This window comes from Sphaerodactylus townsendi, linkage group LG15, assembly GCF_021028975.2.
Source record: "Sphaerodactylus townsendi isolate TG3544 linkage group LG15, MPM_Stown_v2.3, whole genome shotgun sequence".
Taxonomy (NCBI): domain Eukaryota; kingdom Metazoa; phylum Chordata; class Lepidosauria; order Squamata; family Sphaerodactylidae; genus Sphaerodactylus; species Sphaerodactylus townsendi.
Genome location: NC_059439.1, coordinates 31,949,166 through 31,973,869, shown reverse-complemented (window position 1 = coordinate 31,973,869; position 24,704 = coordinate 31,949,166). Strand labels below are relative to the sequence as shown.

General features: G+C 46.7%; 3 protein-coding genes across 6 annotated transcripts in view; all 3 read left to right on the top strand.

Annotated features, from left to right (window-relative positions):
- Nucleotides 1–311, top strand: part of BCKDK (branched chain keto acid dehydrogenase kinase) — a 105,369-nt gene extending 105,058 nt beyond the window's left edge. For all 3 annotated transcript variants that reach the window (XM_048517028.1, XM_048517030.1, XM_048517029.1), the window contains exon 14: nt 1–311. This exon is cut by the window's left edge and continues 732 nt beyond it. The gene's annotated coding sequence lies outside the window, so the exon portion shown is untranslated.
- The window catches only part of PRSS8 (serine protease 8), a 155,047-nt gene that overhangs the window by 89,036 nt on the left and 41,307 nt on the right, over nt 1–24,704 (top strand). The gene's annotated exons all lie outside the window — the stretch shown is intronic.
- LOC125444552 (sulfotransferase 1C2-like) lies at nt 7,449–20,894 on the top strand. The gene is made up of 8 exons (XM_048517035.1): nt 7,449–7,561; nt 10,459–10,662; nt 11,846–11,971; nt 12,824–12,921; nt 15,382–15,508; nt 17,782–17,876; nt 19,121–19,304; nt 20,640–20,894. Exons 2-8 carry the CDS (start codon nt 10,500–10,502, stop codon nt 20,750–20,752), a joined length of 906 nt encoding a protein of 301 aa, XP_048372992.1. The 5' UTR covers nt 7,449–7,561; nt 10,459–10,499; the 3' UTR covers nt 20,753–20,894.

Here is a 24,704-nt window from a genome sequence, read left to right as displayed (position 1 = left end):
GCACTGAAACACCCCCGGCTTGAGTGGGAAAGGCTGCCACCACGCCAAAATGGTACCTCCATCGCGCATTGTGTGAGTGGATTCCGGAACATTCTCCCGCCTTCCCTACACGGTTACATGGTTTTATCTCCAGTCTCTCTCTCACAACTCAATCTTTGTGCTGCCGTGAACTCGTTGGGTTTTTTTTTATTACAGGAACGAGGGGTTTCTCTCTTTCTTCCCACCACCCTTTGGAGGGAAGTGGTTACAAGACGGATTCACTTTTTTTTTTTTTTGCTGTGATAAACTCCAATAAAAAGCTCAGATTCCAACATCTTGCAAATATCGTTGGCTTGATATGCGGTGGGTGGGTAGGAGAACAGAACGCACACAGCTGTTTTGCAGGCTGTGTTTATTGATTCTGATTACTTATATCTTCTTAGAGCAGCAGTGGCATAGGAGGTTAAGAGCTCATGTATCTAATCTGGAGGAACCGGGTTTGATTCCCTGCTCTGCCGCCTGAACTGTGGAGGCTTATCTGGGGAATTCAGATTAGCCTGTGCACTCCCACACACGCCAGCTGGGTGACCTTGGGCTAGTCACAGCTTCTCGGAGCTCTCTCAGCCCCACCCACCTCACAGGGTGTTTGTTGTGAGGGGGGAAGGGCAAGGAGATTGTCAGCCCCTTTGAGTCTCCTGCAGGAGAGAAAGGGGGGGATATAAATCCAAACTCTTCTTCTTCTTCTTAGACAACACTCAAGGTAGCTTACGAGCAGGGGTAATAAAATTAAGTCAGTGGCAATAACATACAATGAATTAAAACCACATTATAAATAGCTAGTGGGGGGAAAAAACAATGAAAACCTCATAAAATAAACCAGCAGCCTGATAGGACACATGTACGAAACTGTCTAGGATCGCAGCCCGGTTTATCTTCGGCCAAGTGTCAGGTCTTAGACTGAAGTCTCTGGATACTGGTTCTGGTGGGTTTTCCAGGCTGCGTGGCCGTGGTCTGGTGGATCTTGTTCCTAACGTTTCGCCTGCATCTGTGGCTGGCACCTTCAGAGGTGTATCACAGAGAGAAGTCTGTTTCACACCGTGTCTAGTCTACACACTGTTACACACGGTGTCTAGTGTAACAGACCTGTCTCTGTGATACACCTCTGAAGATGCCAGCCACAGATGCAGCGAAACGTTCGGAACAAGATCCACCAGACCACAGCCACACAGCCCGGAAAACCCACCAGAACCAGCTGAACCCACCTGTGAAAGCCTTCGACAATACATAGGCTCTGGATACTTGATCAGAAATCTTTATTGAATACAGCTGGTCCCCGGCTTCATCAAAGCCAGATCTGGCGGGCTATAGTAAAACGGTTACATTTATCCCTGTGGCTTTCCCGCCAGAATCACCCCTCCCTTAGTTCTCATGGAATGTGAGAATGTTACAATGGAAAGAAGATTGTTTGGGAGTCGAACGTCTCAAGGTCAGCACAGTGATAGTGTTCGGCCACCTGCCACCTACCCGTTGGGTCCGCTCTTCCCCTGTTGGCAGAGGTTCCCGAGAGTAGGTTACTGATTATTTGTGTGTGCCAAGGGGGGGTTACTAATTGGTGATTTTGCCATGTGATTTTTGCCCTAGTTACGCCCCTCCTCTCAGCAGTAGCGCGCAGAACTTGAAGCAGTCTAGCAGGAGGTGCACCGGCGTGCGTGGCAGCCTGCGCCTGCGTGCATTCGTTTCCCGCCCAAGGACCGGCACAGTGGCTGCATCCTTGCCACAGCCCCACCCAGGAATGCCCCGCCCCCAGAATGCCCGACCACGCCCCCGTCATGCCCCGCCCAGCCCCATTGGCGCTACGCCACAGTTTGAATCCCACCACCATGGGAACCTGCTACTAAAATTTTTGGATCCCACCATTGCCTGTTGGGTTACTTCTAGTTTGACTACCGTTGCAAGCATCAAAGGGAAACAAAAGGGCAGGAAAGGGTCCATTAACATATCAGAGGTGAAGACAGCTTCCCCCTCCCCACAGGCAGGTGAGAGTCCGGACACCTTGGGCTCATACAATCTTACCAGGTTCCATCCTGACACCAAGGCATGAATGGTGAAGCTGGGGACCTCCGTGATGCAGCAAGAGTTGTGCGAGAACCACCCCTTCTATTTTTGAAACCGCTCGTTCTGAACGTATTAAATGGACTAAACCGACTTGGGTGGACACAGGGTGGTTTTTAGTGTGCCTTGACTGGATCATAAGAACAAGCCAGCTGGATCAGACCAGAGTCCATCTAGTCCAGCTCTCTGCTACTCGCAGTGGCCCACCAGGTGCCTTTGGGAGCTCACATGCAGGATGTGAACGCAATGGCCTTCTGCGGCTGTTGCTCCCGAGCACCTGGTCTGCTAAGGCATTTGCAATCTCAGATCAAAGAGGATCAAGATTGGTAGCCATAGATCAGTGGTGGCGAACCTATGGCACGGGTGCCAGAGGTGGAACTCAGAGCCCTCTCTGTGGGCACGCGCAAATAGAATCCCCCCCCCCCCACATCAAGGTTGGCCTGGGCCGCTGGGCTTGATTATTAGAATCAAAACTAAGACCTAGTTTTGGGGAAGCAGTGTAGGTAACCCTGTTAAGTGCTGTTAAACCCCACTGATGTTCATGCGAAGAACTAAAGCGCGATCCTTTACCTGGGAGTAAGCTCGGTTGCTGGCAATGGGGCTTGCTTCTGATCGTGATTTGTGATAGGGTCGTGATTCACCCGTTGGAAGAGTTGCACGGTTGCTTCAAAGCAAAGCCACCGACTACCACCAAGCTTTCTCCCGAGTAATGCACGCCTCGGAGCCAACCGTTTTTTCTAAACTAAAACCTCAGTATTGAGGTTAAATTGCCGTGCTGGCACTTTGCGATAAATAAGTGGGTTTTGGGCTGCAGTTTGGGCACTCGGCCTTGAAAAGGTTCGCCATCACTGCCATAGATCGACTTCTCCTCCATAAATCTGTCCAAGCCCCTTTTCAAGCTATCCAGGTTAGTGGCCACCACCACCTCCTGTGGCAGCATATTCCAAACACCAATCACACGTTGCGTGAAGAAGTGTTTCCTTTTATTAGTCCTAATTCTTCCCCCCAGCATGTTCAATGTATGCCCCCTGGTTCTAGTATTGTGGAGAAAATGAGTCATTAAATCATTGGGAGGAAAAGTCTTCATGTCCACCTTCGGATTCCTCTCTTCGTTTTCCAGCGAACGGCTCTGCACATGTTAGATGAAACAGGCAAAACTTTTAATGAATAAAGGCACAAAAAGCCTAAAGAGTTCATAAAATGCCAGGAAACCACCTTATCTATATAACTTTCCCTGGCAGTCTCCTGGCGTCGTCTTAAGAAACTATTCTAAGGCAATCCATTGAAGCTAATAGAAGGGAGTAACTCTGTTTCCGATTGACCTGTTAGGCTAGGAAAATATTTCACATAGGTTTGGTTGATAGAATTCATTACCATATCTACAGCCTACAAACAATCTACAACCAGTGGACTTTGACACCAAAAATAAGGGACCGTGAGGTGGTAATCTGGGTGTTGACCGCTCTGAGTGGGTTTTGATACTGTCAATCAATGTTTGGAGTCAAGTGAGTAGGGGCGTGGTTGAGGCCATACCCAAACGGTTCGCCATTTCCACAGGTACCCAGATCCGCTGCTGGGCAAATCCACGTAAGTAGCTGCTTTTAAGGGCTTTCTTTCACACACCCCTTTTAAATTCACTGCTACTCTGGCAGTTTGACCTCAGGGTCTAGAAACTAATAACGGTGCCAGAAACCAAACGATGTATATACACGCGATCAGGGGAAGGTGAGCTGAATGTTACAGAGAGAAATTTCTCTCTTTCTCACAATACTAGAACCAGGGGGCATTCATTGAAAATGCTGGAGGGAAGAATTAGGACTAACAAAAGGAAACACTTCTTCACGCAACGTGTGATTGGTGTTTGGAATATGCTGCCACAGGAGGTGGTGATGGCCACTAACCTGGATAGCTTTAAAAGGGGCTTGGACAGATTTATGGAGGAGAAGTCGATCTATGGCTACCAATCTTGATCCTCCTTGATCTCAGATTGCAAATGCCTTAGCAGACCAGGTGCTCAGGAGCAGCAGCAGCAGCAGAAGGCCATTGCTTTCACATCCTGCATGTGAGCTCCCAAAGGCACCTGGTGGGCCACTGCGAGTAGCAGAGTGCTGGACTAGATGGACTCTGGTCTGATCCAGCAGGCTAGTTCTTATGTTCTTATGTTAAAGGAACTTTTTGTTGCTGTACGTTGGGATACGACCAAGTAATAGAAAAAAGCAGATGGGTAAATAGCAGAGAAATACCCACAGAGGCAACCATGCTATGATATCTTAGCATCTGGAACATCAGGGGAATTATGTGCGAATGCTCTTTGCGGACTTTAGTTCCGCATTTAATACAATCTCGCCACAAAGACTGGGTGGACCGTAAAAACTTCGGTGGATCTTTGACTCTCACATTCAATCTGTTTGTGGATTAGGGACTTCTTGTCTGACGCTCCCAGAGAGGGTTCAGGACTGGGAAATCCCGAGGGTTTCCTCAGTTCTTACTCTAAATATGGGAACGCCATACAGTGGGCTGTGTGCTTGGAGTCCTTTACTTGGTTCACTCCTTTATAATGTGTGATAGACTGTACTCCTTGCTCTATCATAGTAACACCATTATCAAAATTTTGCTGGATGACAGCTTGATTGGGGGTGGTGGGGCTGCATCTCTGGAGGGGGATGAGAGTCTGCCTATCCGAATGAAGTGGACCGGACTGCTCTCATGGTGCAGGGAAAATAACCTGGTTCTTAACACTAACAAGACAAAGGAGCTCATAGTGGACTTCATAGAAGGAATAGCTCAGAAATTCAGCCCCTTGACTAGTAAAATGGAGATCAGAAGTGGAAGCGGGTGGCTAGTTTTTTTAAATTCTACTGGAAGCGTTATGATTAAAGAGGACTTTGACTGGGGGGTACAGACTGGTCATGGGTGGTTAAGAAAGCCCAGCAAAGACTGTAATTTCTGGATGAACTTTTAAGGAAGCAACAACTGGATGAAGAAAAACTTCTGGTGTCCTTTTACCGCTGTAAAAGCTATAGAGAGTGTCCTAACCTACTGCATCTGTGTATGGTTCCTCCTGAAGTTGCACAGATGGCGTAATAGGGAAGGCGCTCCAAAGGGTGATCACTACTGCACAAAGCGATTATCGGCTGCCCTCTTCCCTCCTTGGAAGAAACCTATCATTCCCGAACCCTAAATAACGCCCAAAATACTCTGAGGGACCCGTCTCATCCAGCACACTCTCTTTTTAAACTGTTACCATCTGGCAGACGATACAGGGCCCTCAGAACTAGGACAAAGAGGCTTAGAGACAGCTTCTACTCTAGAGCTGTGGCTATGCTAAACTCCGCTGCTTCATATTGATGTATTTGGGGCTGTGTAGGGATGGGTGGAGGAAGGGGAAGTGAGGATGATGTATGAGTCTGAAATTGTGTGCATCGAGGAATGCTGCTGTTAATTTCGTTGTGCGTGCACAATGACAATAAATGCTTATGCTTATATAGAGAGAGACAGTCTCAGTATCCCACTAAGGGTGAGAGATGGACAGAGTTGACCCCTCGGGCACAAGCCTCTGGGCTGTTTCCCTGGGAAGACCTCATCGAAGTGTACTGGAAGTTCACACACAAGTGTCAGACCTGTGAACCCACTCAATGACCAGCCCTGGATTTCATGAATCAGAAGCCTTTATTGAATTGGACACCACGTGCCTGGCTTTGCAGAAGCCAGTTCTGATCCAACATTCAAAACCCCCACAGTATAACCCCTCTGAATCCAACCCCCAACCTGCCCCCTTCCCACATAGCCGGGGGGAGGGGGGGATAGCAAGCCATCTGGCTGAGACCAGAGATACCTCTATTATCTAAGTACCAAGTAGACAGGAGAGAAAAGAAAATAGTATAGAGTACAGAGGCCCCTTTCAGGTAACCAGGGCCTAGAATTGAGTACCCGGAACCAACCTTACAACAAGCTGGAACATTGATGTGTTTCTGCTCTTTCCAGTAGAAGAACGTCGCAATGAATTCTGCCCATTCTGAGTCCGCACCCACCATTTGCATGAGAACCTCAACCTCATGTTGGTGAACAGACATCACTAGCCCTGTGCGTATTTCCACGCAAGCATGAGATGTGTTTTAGAATTTGAGATGTGAAGAAAATATACTTTTGCTTAAGGAGGAAAGAACTGCAGGTTTCTAACCCTCAAGGTGATAGTAGGTCCTATGAAGTTTTTCCTTCACTTTAAAAAACTAATATGCAGGTACGGCGGTTGCAATCTCTGACGGAAGGGGCCGGAGCAGCTTCCTAACCATTTTCTTTCTGGTAGTTTTTCTAAGCAATATACCAAGCGGCTTGTCACCCATGGGGGGAAAATACAGGTATTAGAATATTTTTTTTCCTGCGTAGTTGAAAAGTAGATGGAAATTGTTTCTGCCATGACAGTGGTGGCGAACCTATGGCACGGGTGCCAGAGGTGGCACTCAGAGCCTTCTCTGTGGGCACATGCAAACAGAGTTGCCCCCACCCCCACCCGCACATCTAGGCTGGTCTGGGCCGCTGGGCTCATTTATTAGCATTAAACCTAAGACCTAGTTTTCAGGAAGCAGTGTAGGTAACCCTGTTAAGCGTTGTTAAACCCCACTAATTTTCATGCAAAGAACTAAAGCACGATCCTTTACCTGGGAGTAAGCTCGGGTGCTGGCAATGGGGCTTGCTTCTGAGTAAACCCTCCGAGGGTCGTGATTCACCCGTTGGAAGAGTTGCACGGTTGCTTCAAAGCAAAGCCACCGACCACCAAGCTTACTCCCGAGTAACACACGCCTCGGAGCCAACCGTTTTTTTCTAAACTAAATCCTCAGTATTCACGTTGAATTGCCGTGTGGGCACTTTGCGATAAATAAGTGGGTTTGGGGTTGCAATTTGGGCACTTTGTCTCGAAAAGGTTTGCTATCACTGTGCTATGAGCACACACAGAGACCCTACCAGACGAGTGTCGCATTTCCCTTGCAGATGTCAGACTCTGCAGCTGCGTTTCTATAGTAAACTGGGAGGCAGAATTAATGTAGTTTGGCCCCCCAGTTTTGAGCAAAGAAATCTTAGCAAGTTATCCGCACCCTTCCTTCCTGACATCCCATAGTGGACTTTCCTCCTCTCTTGAAGAACAAATTCCTGCTCTGCTGGGCACAGGATTCTGATATCCTTGCAAATTAATACCTCCTGTGGGTGGATGACCTGCAACACAGATTTTTTTTTCCTTCAAAAAATTAACTTGAGGCATAATCTACTTTGTCACGAGTTCTTTGGAATGTACGTAGCATGAACTGAGGCTTCACTTAACTGCGTTGCAATTTGAAACCTCGTTGATCCCGTCTCATGGGAGGACCTTTCCAGATTTTTAAAATAAATACCAATTGCAGCTTCCTTCCGAGGAAAAGCAGCTACCGGAAAGGACTGATCGGGAAAGTCAAAATCAGCTCGCAAGGGGATAAAGGTAAAACAGAGAAGCAGTCCCAATCGAAGGTTACTAATTTAAGTTTGTATTCCAAATCAATATCCACAGCACAGGACTTTTTTAGCCCTTGGCCTCAAGACACAGGAAAACTGCACTTCCTCTATTTGCTTTCTTACAGATTGAAAGAAAGCAAGGTCACGGTAAAGTATTTTAAAAGTGTATTGTGCAGTGGAAAAGCAAACAAAAAAATCACAGCCAGTCTTGCCTCCCTAAGGAGAGAGAAAATGTATGATCGTACAGGTCTGCAAACGAAACAGTCCTTACCCACAGTTGCAATTTTCGTTTCCCATGGTGCACTTGAAATACCTTGAAGTAGTAATGTAATAAGTGAAGTTGCTCCTTTGTTTCTTCAGGAACTCTGTATCTAACTAAAGATAATAAAACCACATATGAACTGTGAGAAATCCCAGCCATATCTGTCAAACTAATGTTCACACACACACAAAAAAACAGAGTCCCGTGGCAGTTTACAGACTACCAAAATTTATGCTAAAAGACATTTTAATGAGCTTACTTCTTTTGATGCACTGAATAATAATCAGTTTCTACACACAACAGCATGTGGGCACCTTTGAAGTTATCACAAAGGTTGGCAGGCACTTCCACAAAATGGCTGCCACAAAACCACAATGTGGATGCCAAAGAAAGCCGACCTGAGAACAAAATGGCTGCCACGGGAAATGGGGCTTTCGAAAAACGGCACGAAGTGAGCTAGCTCGAAGTAACTCTTCGGGGTTTCGGGCAGAAGCTCTATTTAACAGAACACCTTTTGAAATTAACATACTCAATTAAAAACAATTTTGCATACACACACAGTAACACCTGAGACAAACACAGTGAAGATCTTTGCGCTGTAGCGGCAACGATTACTGATGCAACTCAAAAAAACCTGTGCAATTTGACACTTCCCACTTTCTAAATACACTTAGGTCCTTTCCGCACAAGCAGAATGATGCACTTTCAATCCATTTTCAGTCCACTTTGCAGCTGGATCTTACTGTGCGGAATAGCAAAATCCACTTGCAAACAATTGTGAAAGTGGATTGAAAGTGCCTTATACTGCATGTGCGGAGGGGGCCTTGGTGGGTTCCAGAACAGGTGCAGTTGCAATAGACATCACATTCCGGACCTATATATGTGTGTGTGTATCACACTGCAGGAAGAGCAGGTGAATGGTATAGATGTTGTTTTGGGGCCTGCTGTAATAGTATTGACAAAGTATATTTAGTGTGTCTGTTCGGTCCTACAACTTGCTGCTTAAATTCCTCTTCCTACAAATGAGTACAGAGGAAGCAACACCCATTTATTCTTGAGGGTGGATACATAAGCAAGATTCTGTACTCACCCATTCCTGCCACCTTAGACCAGCACAGTGCCACTAGTTTGAGGTCCCTTATTTTGCACACACACACAAATGACAAGATTCATAGCCTTCTTAGTGGTGGCTCTCTCCCTGTGGAACACAGGGTTGCCAACTCTGGCTTGGGACATCCTGGATATTTGGGGATGAAGCCTAGGGAGAGGAAGGATGTGATTCTATAGACTCTACCCTCTGAAGATGCCAATTTATGCTGGGGAACTGATCTCTGTAGTCCGGGGATCAGTTGTGCTTCTGAGAGAACTCTGGGCCGTACTACCTACCAGATAAGGTGTGTAAAGCTATTTGTCCACCATGATTTCCAAGGATCTTTTGAAATCTGACTGAGGCTTGGCTGGTTTTGTTAGCAGTTATATTCTTACGCAATGACTGGACTTTGAAGGTTTGTGGTGTTGGTTCTTGGCCAATTTTTAAGTTCTGTTTTGTTTAAATGGTTTGTTATCTTCCCTTTTTCCTCAGGAGGATTTTTAAGTAAGGGTTTTGTGGGACACCAATTTCACGTAGCAATCGCTGTTTTAAATTAAATTAATGTTTTAGAGTTTATGGGGCTGAGTTCTTAATGTTAGGTATTTATTGGTTGTTATTTACTCGCCCCTCTTGTTATTGTATTTTATGTTGATGTTGTACACCGCCCAGAGCCCTCCAGGGATGGGGCGGTATACCAAATTAAATTGATGATGATGATGATGATGATGATGATGATGATGATGATGATGATGATGATGATGATGATAGGCTCGAATTGTAATGAAGGCCAACAACCAGCTAAAGATCTGGCAGCTGTGAAATCTACAATAATGATAGTGATAGTGATAGTAGTAGTAGTAGTAGTAGTAGTAGTAGTAGTAGTAGTAGTAGTAGTAGTAGTAGTAATAATAATAATAATAATAATAATAATAATAATAATAATAATAATAATAATAATAATAATAGGCTCGAATTGTAATGAAGGCCAACAACCAGCTAAAGATCTGGCAGCTGTGAAATCTTCTTCTTCTTCTTCTTCTTCTTCTTCTTCTTCTTCTTCTTCTTCTTCTTCTTCTTCTTCTACTACTACTACTACTACTACTACAACAACAACAACAACAACAATAATAATAATAGGCTTGAATTGTAATGAAGGCCAACAACCAGATAAAGATCTGGCAGCTGTGAAATCTACAACAACAACACCACCACCACCAACAACAACAACAACAACAACAATAATAATATTATTGCTGGTTTCAATCTGTGTAGTATTGAATTGGATTACATTTGGAAGTTGTGTTGTCAAAAGCAGAATGAAATACCGTTGATTTCTTCTGTAGTTCTTCCTTCTGGCACCTGTGCCTCTAACGGCTTGACAGGCAGCAGCTCAACTGGTGTAGAGCATACGCCAGTTAAAAACACAGAAGTCCCACCAGAAAAAAGGAGGCTGCCTTCACTCAAAGGAGCAAGATTCCACAGTGGAATACAAACAGAACTTTCTCCTCACCCAGTTTTGTTCTCCTCATAGCTTGTTTTGTTCTCGCATCTCCATTCACCCTGCTGCAAGCAATGGCCGGAGAGCAAGGGAAAGACCACAAGCCAGAAGGGCGCCCGGAACTGGGTGAAGTAGACGGGATTCTCCTGCCAAAAGCTACCTGCAACGAATGGAGCCGGATCCAGAGCTTCCAAGCGAAACCGGATGATTTGCTCATTTGCACCTATCCCAAAGCAGGTAAGTGGTGTGAAGCTGCATCCGATTTGGAGACATTTTTGCTGGCTGCAGTGTTTGTGGAATAGTTTTCCACAGGCTGGATTTTGCCGAATACTCTGCAATCCTTTTTCATGCCATATTTCTTCAGGTGGTGATTAGGGCGTGTGACAGCGTTTCGACACAAAATATAAGGCTGAAAACCTTGTTTTGTTTTACTTAAATTCCTTGCTCCTCTGACTGACTGATTGATTTGACAAGATAAGCATGAACTGTTCTTGAAGAAATATCAGAAAGTAACAAAACATCAACAAACAACAACCACCTTTATTTGGCATTTAAAATAGGTTCTAGAGCGTTGCCAGACATTTTTGAAATACAAATCAAGAGTACATTCAAAACGCAGACAGGAAGACTGTATATAGCAGTATACATTACTTAGAAAGTTCTGTCACTTGTAAAAGAAATTTTGCTACTTTTTCCAAGAGCATGACATTTGTGTTGTTTAACAGAAGGTCCACAACAGAACAGAGTCACTTTCGGATTTGTCTAGGGCAGGGGTAGGGAACCTGTGGCTTGAGAGCCGCATGCGGCTCTTCTGCCCTTGCACTGTGGCTCCACGAGCCGAGCCGCCGGCTTCATCCTTGCCCGCCCTGCAGGCAGCAGGGCGGGCGCATCTATGCGCTTCTCAGAATGAGCGGAGTAAAAGGTTAAAAAAACCCCTATATATATAGTGTTATCTTTATTTTAAATGTCAAGAATTATTTGCAGCTCCAAGTGTTTTCTTTTCCCGTGGAAAACGGGTCCAAATGGCTCTTCGAGTATTAAAGGTTCCCTACCCCTGGTCTAGGGCCAGCCTGGGAGAGAAATTCCTAATGCCCACATATCTCGGACAGTCAAGAATAATGTGAGCAAGAGTCTCCACTTGATTTTTACGGTGTGGACAAACCCGATCCAATATCAGAAAGTAGCAAGAGGCTAAGCAGAATTTGTAGCAGCCCCTGAGACAATATTTGACCCTGTTTGCCTTTTCTGGTGGGCGGCAGCACCCTAAACTTTACAAAATAAGGACTTCTTTGTTCAGTGTGCATAGCCTGCTCAGGTTACAGAATTTAGCTCTTTTGAGGGAAGCTATTTTTGGTCATTTAAATCGACGCAATACTAAACATATAAAACCCATTTCCCCCCTTCTCTTCCCTGATCAAAGGTACTACGTGGATACAAGAAATAGTGGACATGATCCAACAGGAAGGCGACCTGGAGAAATGTCAGCGTGCCCCCGTGCACCAACGACACCCGTTCATCGAGTGGGCACGCCCACCTCAGCCCTCAGGTGAGATTGCTGGTGGTTCTGATACTGCCCTGCTCTGGCGTTCCTCGGGAAAATCTGGTCATTGTGGCAAAACTAGGGAGTTATCTCTGCAGCAGAGCACAACTAAAATTCCTAAGCCATCTTGGGGGATAAGTCACGTCAGTTAACCTTGATTAAAAACTGACTCATTTTCACAGTCCCTTGCCCTCCAAAATGGGGTAGAACGCTCTCCTGTACTGCAGGAATTGTTTTCCTCGTGATAGGCACAGGGCAAGGCCCTGTCCACAGAGCAAAAGCTCTGACCGGTTACAAAAATAACCACCCAAAAGCTTCTTCGGTGTTCAGAGATTTATTGTTTGCATTCAATTCTGCGCAGAAGAGGGAACTCTCCTCTGTTAGCAACAGGGAGGAGGTTCAAGGGGCTTTTGCTTGCGTAACGTAATTTATACCCTCTTACAAACATCCCTCCTTGTCTTCTGACCATTGGTTTGAGCCAAGAAGACGTACAGACCTGGTCATCTCATCCCACCTTTGACCACACCTTGCCCATTCCCATATTTGGTGAAACTTCAGTCAAAAACACCTTGCGTAAAAGGTTTCTAGAACAACTACTGCTTTCTATTTTACCTTTATCTGTATTTGTGAGCTTCTGCTAATTCCTTATCTCCATGGTGGGGCCCTGTTTTCCCAAACCACCTGGAAAACTCCGTGTCGGGCTGCCCCATGAGTTTAGTTTCTTCCAACTAAAGTAAGCTTCTGAAGTGCTTGGTGCCCAGTGAATTGCTCTCATATAACTTGTATGATTCAATACAATGGCTTAAAACATCATAAACTATATGTCCATATCACTCAGTGCCTTCTTTGTTTGGGCAGGAGTGGAACAGGCAGACGCGATGCCCTCTCCCCGGACTCTGAAAACCCATCTCCCTGTGAAGCTGCTCCCCCGATCCTTTTGGGAACAGAAGTGCAAGGTAAGATGTGGGAAGGGATCTTGACAGTTCTGACCCCTTCCGCACATGCAGAATAATGCACTTTCAATCCACTTTGCAGCTGTGCAGAATAGCAAAACCCACTTGCAAACAGTTGTGGAAGTGGATTGAAAGTGCGTTATTCTGCCTGTGTGGAAGGGGACAGAGTCTGAGGCAACAGCTGCCTCCCAGAGACCTCCTCGCAGGGGCGTAATGCCCATTGGGCAAGGTGGGCAGCTGCCCAGGGCACCACCTTGTGGGGGGCATCAAAATGCAGGGTTCGTTTTTGGGTATTTTTAGTGGTTTTCCATTTCCTATTAGCCCCCATCTCCTATTAGCTCCCATTGGAAACAATGGGGGATGGGGCACCCCCTTTGGGAGTCCATAACTTTGGACTCCTTGAACCAAACCTCACCAAACCTGGGGGGTAGCATAAGGACAGTCTCCTGATGATACGCTGAAATTTTTGGTGCTGATATGTCTAAAAATGCACCCCCTGCAGGCACCAATGTCCTGGTGCAAAAAAAATTGGTCGTGGTGGAGTGGCCGCCCATGAGGGGGGGGGGGGGCATCCAACTCAGATTTTGCCCAGGGCTACAGTTTGCCTCATTACGCCCCTGCCTCCTCGTTCAGCCGTGTGGTAGAATGACAAGTCAAATTTTCTGATTAAGAACATAAGAACATAAGAACAAGCCTACTGGATCAGACCAGAGTCCATCCAGTCCAGCACTCTGCTCAGTGGCCCACCAGGTGCCTTTGGGAGCTCACGTGCAGGATGTGAAAGCAAGGGCCTTCTGCTGCTCCTGCTGCTCCTGAGCACCTGGACTGTTAAGGCATTTGCAATCTCAGATCAAGGAGGATCAAGATGGGTAGCCAAAGATCGACTTCTCCTCCATAAATCTGTCCAAGCCCTTTTTAAAGCTATCCAGGTTAGTGGCCATCACCACCTCCTGTGGCAGCATATTCCAAACACAGATCATGCGTTGTGTGAAGAAATGTTTCCTTTTATTAGTCCTAATTCTTCCCCCCAGCATTTTCAATGAATGCCCCCTGGTTCTAGTATTGTGAGAAAGAGAGAAAAATGTCTCTCTGTCAACATTTTCTACCCCATGCATAATTTTATAGACTTCGATCATATCCCCCCTCAGCCGTCTCCTCTCCAAACTAAAGAGTCCCAAACGCTGCAGCCTCTCCTCATAAGGAAGGTGCTCCAGTCCCTCAATCATCCTCGTTGCCCTTCTCTGCACTTTTTCTATCTCTTCGATATCCTTTTTGAGATGTGGCGACCAGAACTGAACACAGGACTCCAAGTGCGGTCGCACCATTGCTTTATATAAGGGCAATGTTTGTGGCAATGTGGTGAATATTGTGGTTAATGGTGGCTAATTGTGTGGAGAGCCCAAATTAGAGGATTTCGGTGTGAAGCTCTCATACCCTGTGGTGAGTCTGTAAATTACCAATTCTCGGTGAAGAGATCTCTGTATCAAGGGCTACCCAAAGGCTGTTTCTCACAGCTTTTCTGAGGACACAGAAGCTATTATGCCTAATAAAGGTTTACTGTACTGTACAGAAGCTACATGGCTGAAGCTACACTCCTCTCTTAGGGCCATCGTCCTAGGCAGAATCACATCCTTTTTCATATACTGACGTCAATGGGCTTAGAAAAGCGTAACTCTGTTTAGGATTGCACTGTCCAGCTGGAGATAATCTGGATGTGAGGCTGCCCTCTAAGCTTCCTGGAGAAAAGCTGGACATAAATTAGTCAAATAAATACACACTTTGAGTGACTAATAAGGCCCCTTCCGCACATGCAGAATAATGCACTTTCAATCCACTTTCAATGCACTTTGCAGCTGGATTTTACTGTGCGGAATAGCAAAATCTACTTGCAAACTATTGTGAAAGTGGATCGAAAGTGCATTGTTCTGCATGTGCGGAAGGGGCCTAACGTGTCCGCTTAGGATATAAGAGAGGTGAGTTTGAGTCCCCGCTCTGCCATGGAAGCTTGCTGGGAGCAGCAGTGGCATAGTGGCTAAGAGCAGGTGCACTCTGATCTGGAGGAACCAGGTTTGATTCCCAGCTCTGCCGCTTGAGTTGTGGAGGCTTATCTGGGGAATTCAGATTAGCCTGTGCACTCCCACACACGCCAGCTGGGTGACCTTGGGCTAGTCACAGCTTTCCGGAGCTCTCTCAGCCCCACCTACCTCACAGGGTGTTTGTTGTGAGGGGGGGAGGATAAGGAGATTGTAAACCCCTTTGAGTCTCCTACAGGAGAGAAAGAGGGGATATACATCCAAACTCTTCTCTTCTCTGAGTGACTTTGGACTCATCACTCTCTCTCTCTCAGCTTCGTTTACCTCACAGGGTTGTACGGGAAAGATAAAAAAGAGGCGAGTGATCGTATAAACTGCTTTGAGTCCCCTAAATAAACAAAACGCTTTTCTGTTTCTTGGGCCGCATCAGTTTCTGTACGTGGCAAGGAATGCCAAGGACTGCATGGTGTCCTATTTCCACTTCCAAAGGATGAGCAAAGTGGTTCCTGACCCTGGAACCTGGCCAGAATATTTTGAGACTTTCATGGCAGGCAAAGGTAACCCTCCATGTTGTTGTTGTTTTGAAAAGTTAACAATGTCCAGAATGGCTTAACTGTGTCTGTGGAGCTAAACTTGCAGTGGTGGCAAACCTATGGCACTCCAGATGTTCATGGACTACAATTCCCATCAGCCCCTGCCAGCATGGCCAATTGGTCATGCTGGCAGGGGCTGATAGGAATTGTAGTCCATGAACATCTGGAGTGCCATAGGTTCGCCACCACGGAGCCAGAGGTGGGATCCAGCAGGTTCTCACGGGTTCCCGAGAGTAGGTTACTAATTATTTGTGTGTGCCGAGAGGGGGTGACTAATTGGGGATTTTGCCACGTGATTTTTGCCTTAGTTACGCCCCTCCTCTCAGCAGTAGCGCGCAGAACTTGAAGCAGTCTAGCAGGAGGTGCACCGGCGTGCGTGGCAGCCTGCGCCTGCGTGCATTCGTTTCCCGCCCAAGGACCGGCGCAGCGGCTGCGTCCTTGCCACAGCCCCGCCCATGAATGCCCGGCCACGGCCCCGTCGTGCCCCACCCAGCCCCATTGGCGCTACGCCACTGTTTGAATCCCACCACCATGGGAACCTGTTACTAAAATTTTTGGATCCCACCACTGCATGGAGCTAAAGGGTTCAAAACGAAAAGAGTGATGGGGAGATCACTGTGGATAAACACTTCTTGTGATCAGGATCCGGGGCTACTATCCTATGCAATTCCCCTCCTCATTCACTGTGGTCTTAGCCCAGTTTACTCTGTGTAGCATTGCGCTGTTAATGGGTTGCCCTGGGCAGTCAGTCAGTTCCATTTGCACACAAAGCGCCTGCGCTTCCAGAGGCTTGTGAACCTTTGCATGCTTGAGAAGAATTCTCCTAGTTCTGGAAAGCGTGTAGATTGTACAAATACAACCACGGAGTGCTTTGACTGTCTGTTCCTGCATTGCAGGGGGTTGGACTTGGATGGCACTCATGGGGCTCTCCCTGCAAATTCTCCCAAACTCCTCTATAATTCCCATGACAGTGGTGATGCAATCCCATGGCACGGGTGCCAGAGGTGGCCCTCAGAGCCCTCTCTGTGGGCACTCACAAACAGAGTGCCCCCCCCACCCTGGCACACACACACATCTTAGGCTGGCCTGGGCCGCTGGGCTCCAGCCAATTATTAGGCATTTTCAAACATAAGACCTAGTTTTCCATGGGAAGCAAGTGTAGGTAACCCTGTTACTAAGCTGCTTAACCCCAATTGATTTTCACGCTGCTGAACTAAAGTGCTGCATCCTTTACCTGGGGAGTAAGCTCGGGGCTTGCTGGACCAATGGGGCTTGCTTCCTGATTAAACCCCTCCTCCGGAGGGATCGTGGATCTCACCCCGCTGGAAGTTAGAGTGCTGCACGGTTGCTCTCACAGCAAAGCTACCGGACGCACTTCACTTGCTCAAGTTCACTCCCGTTAAGTAACGCTAAGACACCTCAAGCAGCCAAACCATTTTTTCTAAACCAAAAGTCCTCAGTATTCAGGTTAAATTGCTGTGGTTGGCAATCTTCTAGTGAAGTATATAATGCGGTTTTGGGTTGCAATTTGGGCACCCTCGGTCTTCCAAAAGGTTCGCCACCACTGTTCTATGGATATAATTTGCCATTTATTCTTACTCGCAGATTTTAAAGACCAAAGCTAGTTATGCCTATCTCAAGTTGAAAATCAGAGGGGATGAAGTAGTGGTGTAGGAGGTTAAGAGTTCTGCCATTCCAATCTAGTGAAACCTGGGTTTGATTCCCCGCCTGTCAGCTTCGAGCTGTGGAGCCTGGTCTTGGGGAATTCAGATTAGCCCTGTATACTCCCACACACGCCAGCTGGGTGACCTTTGGGTTGTCACAGTCGGAGCTCTAGCCCCACCCACTTGCCAGGGTGTTTGTTGTGAGGTATAAAGTGCAGGATGAAGCCCTTTGAGTTTCCCCTGCAGGAGAGGTGCAGGCAATCCAAATCCCTCCCTCCTCCCTCCTCCCTCTCCTTTCTCTTCTTCCTCTTCTCTTCTTTCTTCTCTCTTGCAGTTCTTCTTTCTTCTTCTCTTCTCGTCTGAAAATCTTCTTCTTGGTGTTCTCTGCTGTGTGTGCTGGATTTTCTCCTTTCCGCTAGTTTCAACAAGTCAGGAATACCAATGACTGGATAGGTGTGGCGCTCTCCTTGACAATGCTGGGATTTTCCCCAAGGTTTTTGAGAGTTTTTGAGGCTGCCCCCTGCTGGAGTACTGGGCGCAATGCACCTTTCCAGACGCTTGTCTTTTTTCCAGTGGGCTGGGGGCCGTGGTACGATCACGTGAAAGGCTGGTGGAAGGCAAAGGACAGCCACCACATGCTCTTCCTCTTCTATGAAGACATCAAGAAGGTGAGCTTGCAGAGGCTCTGGAATATCAAATCTTGCATGCAGTGACAATGCAGCGGAGCCCAATTGCAATTGCAAAGGAAGGGAGCTGCTCCACGCACTCTCCCTCGCCTCCCCCCACGCTGACTCGGTAATGGCGGCCTTCGAGGACAAGATCACCCCATATGTCTCCTACACGTAGCTACTCTTTCTGCTCAGCGGACCACTTTACTGGTGGTCCCCTGGCTCGATGATGCGGCTGGCCTCCACATCGGCTAGATCCAGGCTCTTCACGTTTCAATGGATGCAACGCTCTCCCTACCAGTTGTCCGGCCCCAAGGGACGCTTGGCAAATTCAAGAGGGCCTGCAAGATCTGAGCTGTTCCTACTATGGTTCCCTCCTTATCAATTGGTCTTAAGCCCACATCTGGGCCTCAATACTGCATCTTGGATGGACCTCACTGTTCCTCCCTGAGAAAGTGCAAACAACATCAGTGCAGCCTAGACCTCTTATATGTACTACTACATCAGCTATAGCGGTCACCCTACCAAGTTTTATAGGCAATATAGTCAATTTCCATGGTGGCTCAACGATTGTGTTCTTTGTCACACTGTGAGGGCAATAAGGTCACCTCCGTGAGCCCTTCGGATAGGGCAGTGTAAAAGCCCAAAGTCTGTGATAGACAGATTAGACAGATATCATAGATAGACAGACGGACAGATTGACGGTTTTGACGAATGGACGGACGGACGGACGGATTTAGGTGATTTGACGGACCGGACGGACGGACTACATTTGACGGATTTGACGGATGGATTTTGGATGGATTATGACTTAATGTAATGGATTTTGGATGGATTCTTGATGGATTGAATTCTTCTTTGGATCGGGATGAATTTGACGAATCACTTTTCGGATGGATGGATGGATGGATGGATGGATGGATGGATGGATGGATGGATGGATGGATGGATGGATGGATAAAAGTGATGGCAATGGCAGTGCCCGGGACAAGCCACCCCGAATGTCCCCCATTGCAGCTACGTGTCTGCTTGCATGTGTCTGAATTCATTTTTCAGAGGTACCATAATGTGACATCTAAAGCATCCAGTCAGCTGCACTTCCCATATCAGCGGTGTCTAACCTCTCTGAGCTTCCACATCAGGGCTCTGGACCTTGCCAGGTGAGGTCTTCCGGCCCAGGGCTCTCTGCCTGGTGATTTCCCCCCCCCCCTACATTCTTGCTGATGCCGTTCCATTCCCTTCAGAACCCGAAGCGTGAAATCCAGAAGGTGGTGCAGTTTCTAGGGAAGCCGCTGGACGAGGCGACCCTCGACAAGATTGTTCACCACACTTCATTTGATGTCATGAAGGACAACCCTATGGCCAACCGAGCTGGGGTGCCCGCTTCGCCTATGCGGACCTTCGTCTATTTCCCTTCATGCTGGAAAGGTGTAAAGTGCCTCCTATTTTAATGCGAACTGTTTTGGGAAGTGTGTCCCTACTCAGTACTTCTGCATCGATTCAAGCGGAAGTCAAACTTTACTGGTGGTCTCCCAGTCCCGCAGTGTAACGATCTGGTTCTCCACCTGGGCCAGGGCCTTTTACTGCCTTCCTTGCCTTCTGACTGGTGGAACACTTCCTTCCGGGCTCACTATCAGGGACCCCTGCAGGACCTTGGACAGTTCCATTGGTGGGTCTGTAAAATGGAGTTGTTCCACTGGGCTTTGGAGGAAGCTGGTCACTGATGTGCCATCCCCGGCCATCCCCTGTATACCATCACAATCTGGTTGCCACCTATTGTTGTGCCTCGGCCCTCTCCCACTGGGGAGAAGGGTAAGTGGTTAGGGAGGTCTCTAGCCATCTGTTGCCAGATTTCTGTCATCTGTTTTGTGGGGTACACTATTTCTGGGTTTTATTATTATATTGTTGAAAAAATCAGAGGGGCAGCAGTGGCGAGGGAGGCTGTTTCATGTGTATTTTATCTGGAGAACACTGGTTTGTATTCCTCAGCTCCCGGGCCTGAGCTAGTGGGTATAGGCTTAGTCCTGGGGAATTCAGATTAGCCTGTAATCACTCAATCCACACACGCCAGTTGGGTGACCTCCGGCATAGCTACATGCTAGTCTCAAAGCTCTCTCAGCCCCACCTACCAATTCACAGGGTGTTTATTGTGAGGGGAAGGGCAGGGAGATTGTAAGCCCCTTTGAGTCATCCCCGCAGAGGAGGAAAGGGGGGACACAAGTAACCAAACTCCTCAAGGCTCCTCTGCCTCTTCTCTTCTTCTATGAAAAAACTTTGTAATGTAAGGCAACAATGTTTTCAGCTGGACAATTTTATCTGTTGCACAACTACTTTATCTGATTCAGTAGATAGTAAGTCTCACAAATCAATCAATCAATCAATCAATCAATCAATCAATCAATCAATCAATCAAAGGCAACCCTACCCAATCTGGCAGCTGGCCATTCATTTAAACCCATGCATTATGTCTTCTTTACGCCCCCTGCATGCCACGAAATCTGAATCATGGGTGGAGAGTTGCCTTTTTCTCCCTGTTTGGACTACATTAGGACCATCTCAGTCTCAGAATATATATCTGCTTGATCTCCCGTTTGTGAATTCTCCAAACGGCCAATTGCAACGTTCAGTTTTGCAAATGAAAAAGGAGCTCATTAGCTTTGCCCCAGTTACCTGCAACAGCCAAATCTGGGACTAAACGGAGAACATCACCTGAAACTGTACCCCTACTCCATTTTTGAGCGCGCTTCTCTGTATGTGTTATAGGGACAGTTGGTGACTGGAAGAACCACTTCACCGTGGCTCAGAATGAGCGATTTAATGAAAACTACCGGAGGAAGATGGCTGACACCACTCTGACTTTCTCCATGGAGTTTTGATGGTCAAAACTGCTGGAAATCTTGAAGTGAATCTCCTTTGTAGACAGAAATTAAATCATGTCCAGCATCCTCAGTTCCTTTGCTAATTCCAGCGGTTGTTATAAATCTGTGCACCCTTATCACGATCAATCAGAGGCTTTTACCAAGCTAAATAAAAATTATTATCTTGGATGTCCTGCGCTTTGCATACCTGCGTCACATTGACAGTGTCCCTCTGGTGTGATTTTGTATTTGCTTTTGCAAACGGTTTGGTTTCTGATGCAAAACCTAGCCTAAACTCTTAGATGCTTGAGTAGTTTTAGTTGTGGCTGGAGTAGAACAAAATCTAGACTCTCTTCCATCAGGGTTGCAGGCAAGACCTTACAATGATGAGAAGGGCATATCTCTGTGTTTAGACTTTGTGTCCAGATGCACAACATGGTCCCACCGGTGGGAGGAAAAGGGTTGCCACGGCAACGCTGGGCTGAATGGGGAGGAAGGACGGGCTTCCTTTGCACTTCAACCTATTATTTCAATACGCATGTGCACGCAATATACATCCTCCACTTTTGGAAATAGGGGCTTGCAGTCTATCTAGCCCCAAATGGCAGCCCCAGAACTTGAATATATAGCAGTGAAAGGCGAAATTACAAAACAGATAAAATACTAAAATGATTTGCTGCATATACATTTTCTAGTGGGATCCAATAGTTTCTGAAATGATTACATCAATCTCTATCAGGCATATCACAGTACAATATTCCATTTTTGTTTTATTAAAAATTACATTTTCCCTAATATTTAACATATAACCTAATAATTTGTTAAACATATATCAATCTTATCCTAAATTATCTTATCATCGCTCATGGTTAACCAAATAGTCTTTGCTACTGTATCTAAACTTTTCTAAACATCATCCTAATATATAGCAGTGAATGGTTACACACACAATGAAGCAGTCACTTGCGATGCTCACACACACACACACACACACACACACACACACACACACACACACACAAGAGGCATGGGCGAGGGAACACACACACACACACACACACACACACACACACACACACACACACTCTATTGCTTCAGCTCCATCGAATTACACAGTGCAAAAAAAAAAATTATGCCGTTCATATCTCGGCCCTTTTGAGCACATCTAACTGAAGGTTAGCAAAAATTATGTACATCCAATCTCCACACACCCACAGTCTTCAAAATGTTCACCATTATCTCCTACTGTGTCACACTGCACCATTGCCTGGCACATTTTACAATACCAGTAATTATTCCCACTTCAAACTTCAAAACCTTTATGGGCATACTAAAACTTACAGATAAAATCGACATAAAATACCAATAATGTGGAAACAACACAAAAAGATGACAAGTAGTACATGACCCATAAACACAACACTATTGCATTAGCTCCATCAGCTCTGTTAAAAAATTTGCCATCACTTCACAAAACATAACATCACAGTTATTCAATAAGGAATAGATGGGCCTGTTGGCCAGGTATAAAACTTAGGGACCGCTCTGCTGTGAGCAAAATTCACAGTTCAATAAGGAATACGTGGGCCTGTTGGCCAGGTATAAAACTAGGGACCATTCTGCTCCGAGCAAAATTCAAAGTTCAATAAGGAATAAGTGGGCCTAAAGGTCTTTAAAGGTCTGTATCTTTGAAAGTTAGGAACTTGGTCATCATAAAGGGAACCCGGCATAGCCTGAGCTTCTTTAGCCTGTTATAAAATTCTGTGCTTCTTTGGTCGGACTGCAGAGGGCAGGAGACACCCATTTCTAGACAAGGTTGATTACTTAAGAAGACGAAGAAGAAGAGTTTGGATTTATATCCCCCCTTTCTCTCCTGCAGGAGACTCAAAGGGGCTTACAATCTCCTTGCCCTTCCCCCCTCACAACAAACACCCTGTGAGGTGGGTAGGGCTGAGAGAGCTCCGAGAAGCTGTGACTAGCCCAAGGTCACCCAGCTGGCGTGTGTGGGAGTGTACAGGCTAATCTGAATTCCCCAGATAAGCCTCCACAGCTCAGGCGGCAGTGCGGGGAATCAAACCCGGTTCCTCCAGATTAGATACACGAGCTCTTAACCTCCTATGCCACTGCTGCTGTCCAGACTGTCCAGACCTGGTTAGTCCAGGCATCTGAGAATTGCAAGGTAAGCAGGTCAGCCCTGGTTAGCACTTTGATGGGAGACCACCAAGGAAGTTGAGGGTTGCTACACAAAGGCAGGCAATGGCAAATCACCCCTGAACATCTCTTTCCTTGAAAAACCTTCGGGGTCGCCATAATTTGCCTGCGACCTGATGGCAGAAAAATAAAAACAGAACAAGCCAAAGGAGCAGCAACGAAGAGCAGGCGGAAATACTTTATTACGTTCTCAGACTGCGCAGGGATACGGTTCCATGTCTGCCTGTCATCTGAGCATCTCTGTGGAGATATTTTGCCAGTGTCCCAGGAACACACTTGCCTTAGCTCCCCCTTGCCATACGCTAAGGGCTGCCAATCTGAATCTGGGTCTGTAGAGTCCCTTTGGGTGGCTGCTGCATCTTGGCTGATAGCCTGGCATGCCCCTCCTCTCCCAGTTCTGTTTCTCCCATGCCCATTTACGCAGCACTGCTTGTGGCCACGTTACAGCATCGGTCAACTTCGGGCCAGTGCTGCCTTTTGTGTCAAACGGTGACTGCTGCCTTGTTCTGAGACCACTGGAGATCATGGTTGCTCTTCTAATCTCTTCGCTCTTTCTCCAGCCTCTTTGAGGGGGGCGGGAATTATAACACACTTTTCCGTCCACATTACACACAAAGGCGCTCTGGCTGCCATCTTTCCCCAAAAGGTGGTATCGAAGGTGTTTAATATTACAGTATTTTAATGTTGTATTTAATATTTTATATAAAGTTTTAATGACTGTTGTTATTGTGCCCCCGCCCTGAGCCCTACAAGGATAGGGCTGGATAGAAATTGAAAAATTAAATTAAACCAGATATGGGAAACATGGCAGCGAAGGTGGGAAGATGCCCCCCCCCCAAAAAAAAGTGGAAGATGTCCCTGGGATGCTCCAACCCCTACGCCAGCTCCAGTTTACACCTGAAACCAGAGTGAAACCTTTATGTGGAAGCAGCCTTGATCTATCTGTGTGGTGCAACTATAAAAGGGATGGAGCCTTTGCATTTGTTTACTGCATTTGTTTACTGATCGGAAGGATCGAGGAGTGGCAGTTCACTTGGAACCCAAAGTGTGATCCTGTTTGCCTGGCTCCTTAATTTATATGAAGGGGGAATCCACCTTTTGTCCGGGCCTCTGTCCTATTTCCTGGTTGCCATGCCAACGCGCCCCCCCCCTCCTCGCCATTCATTCACAATTGCCAGGCAGAGCCTCAGAACTGGATTGAGCCGGTTTCAAAGACAGGGAAAGCCCTGTTCAGCGGAAGAAACCATTCCACAAACGAAAAGAGGGGGGGGAGGAGTGAAAGGAACCCATGCTCAGTTGTTCACCTTTTGCAAACGCCACCACTGCTGCTAGGAATAATAACCAAGATAAATCTTTTTGGTCTGAGAGTTTGGCAAGTTTCCATAACAACAATTTGCCAGGGCAGGAAATTGCTTTGAAGTTCCGGACTGGGAATGCGTCTTCAAGCTGGGGACAGCCTCCTCCCCAAGGCAAGACACTGTAATATGCCGATTTTTCAGAGCCCACCCCCATGTACTAATTTGGATGCTTCCAATCTTTCCTCGTCATTTTAAACCCCCCCAATCTTGGGTTGTACCATTTCTACGTAGTAGGGGAGTATAAAGAGAGTGTGCAATCTTGCAGCGCATTTTCCGCGGAGGCAAATCCCGTCGACCTCTTTAAACGCTTGCATGCAACAAATACATATCAAGCATGCGTTTTAGGTGTACAAAATGTCTAAGAAGTTAGGGAAACTCCACTCGGTTTCTCCCACCCTTTC

Coding starts and splice junctions, on each gene's coding strand:
- LOC125444552 (XM_048517035.1), top strand. CDS start 10,500: ATGGCCGGAGAGCAAGGGAAAGACCACAAGCCAGAAGGGCGCCCGGAA. Junction 11,972..12,823: donor ACGCCCACCTCAGCCCTCAG/GTGAGATTGCTG, acceptor TTGTTTGGGCAG/GAGTGGAACAGGCAGACGCG. Junction 15,509..17,781: donor GACTTTCATGGCAGGCAAAG/GTAACCCTCCAT, acceptor TCTTTTTTCCAG/TGGGCTGGGGGCCGTGGTAC.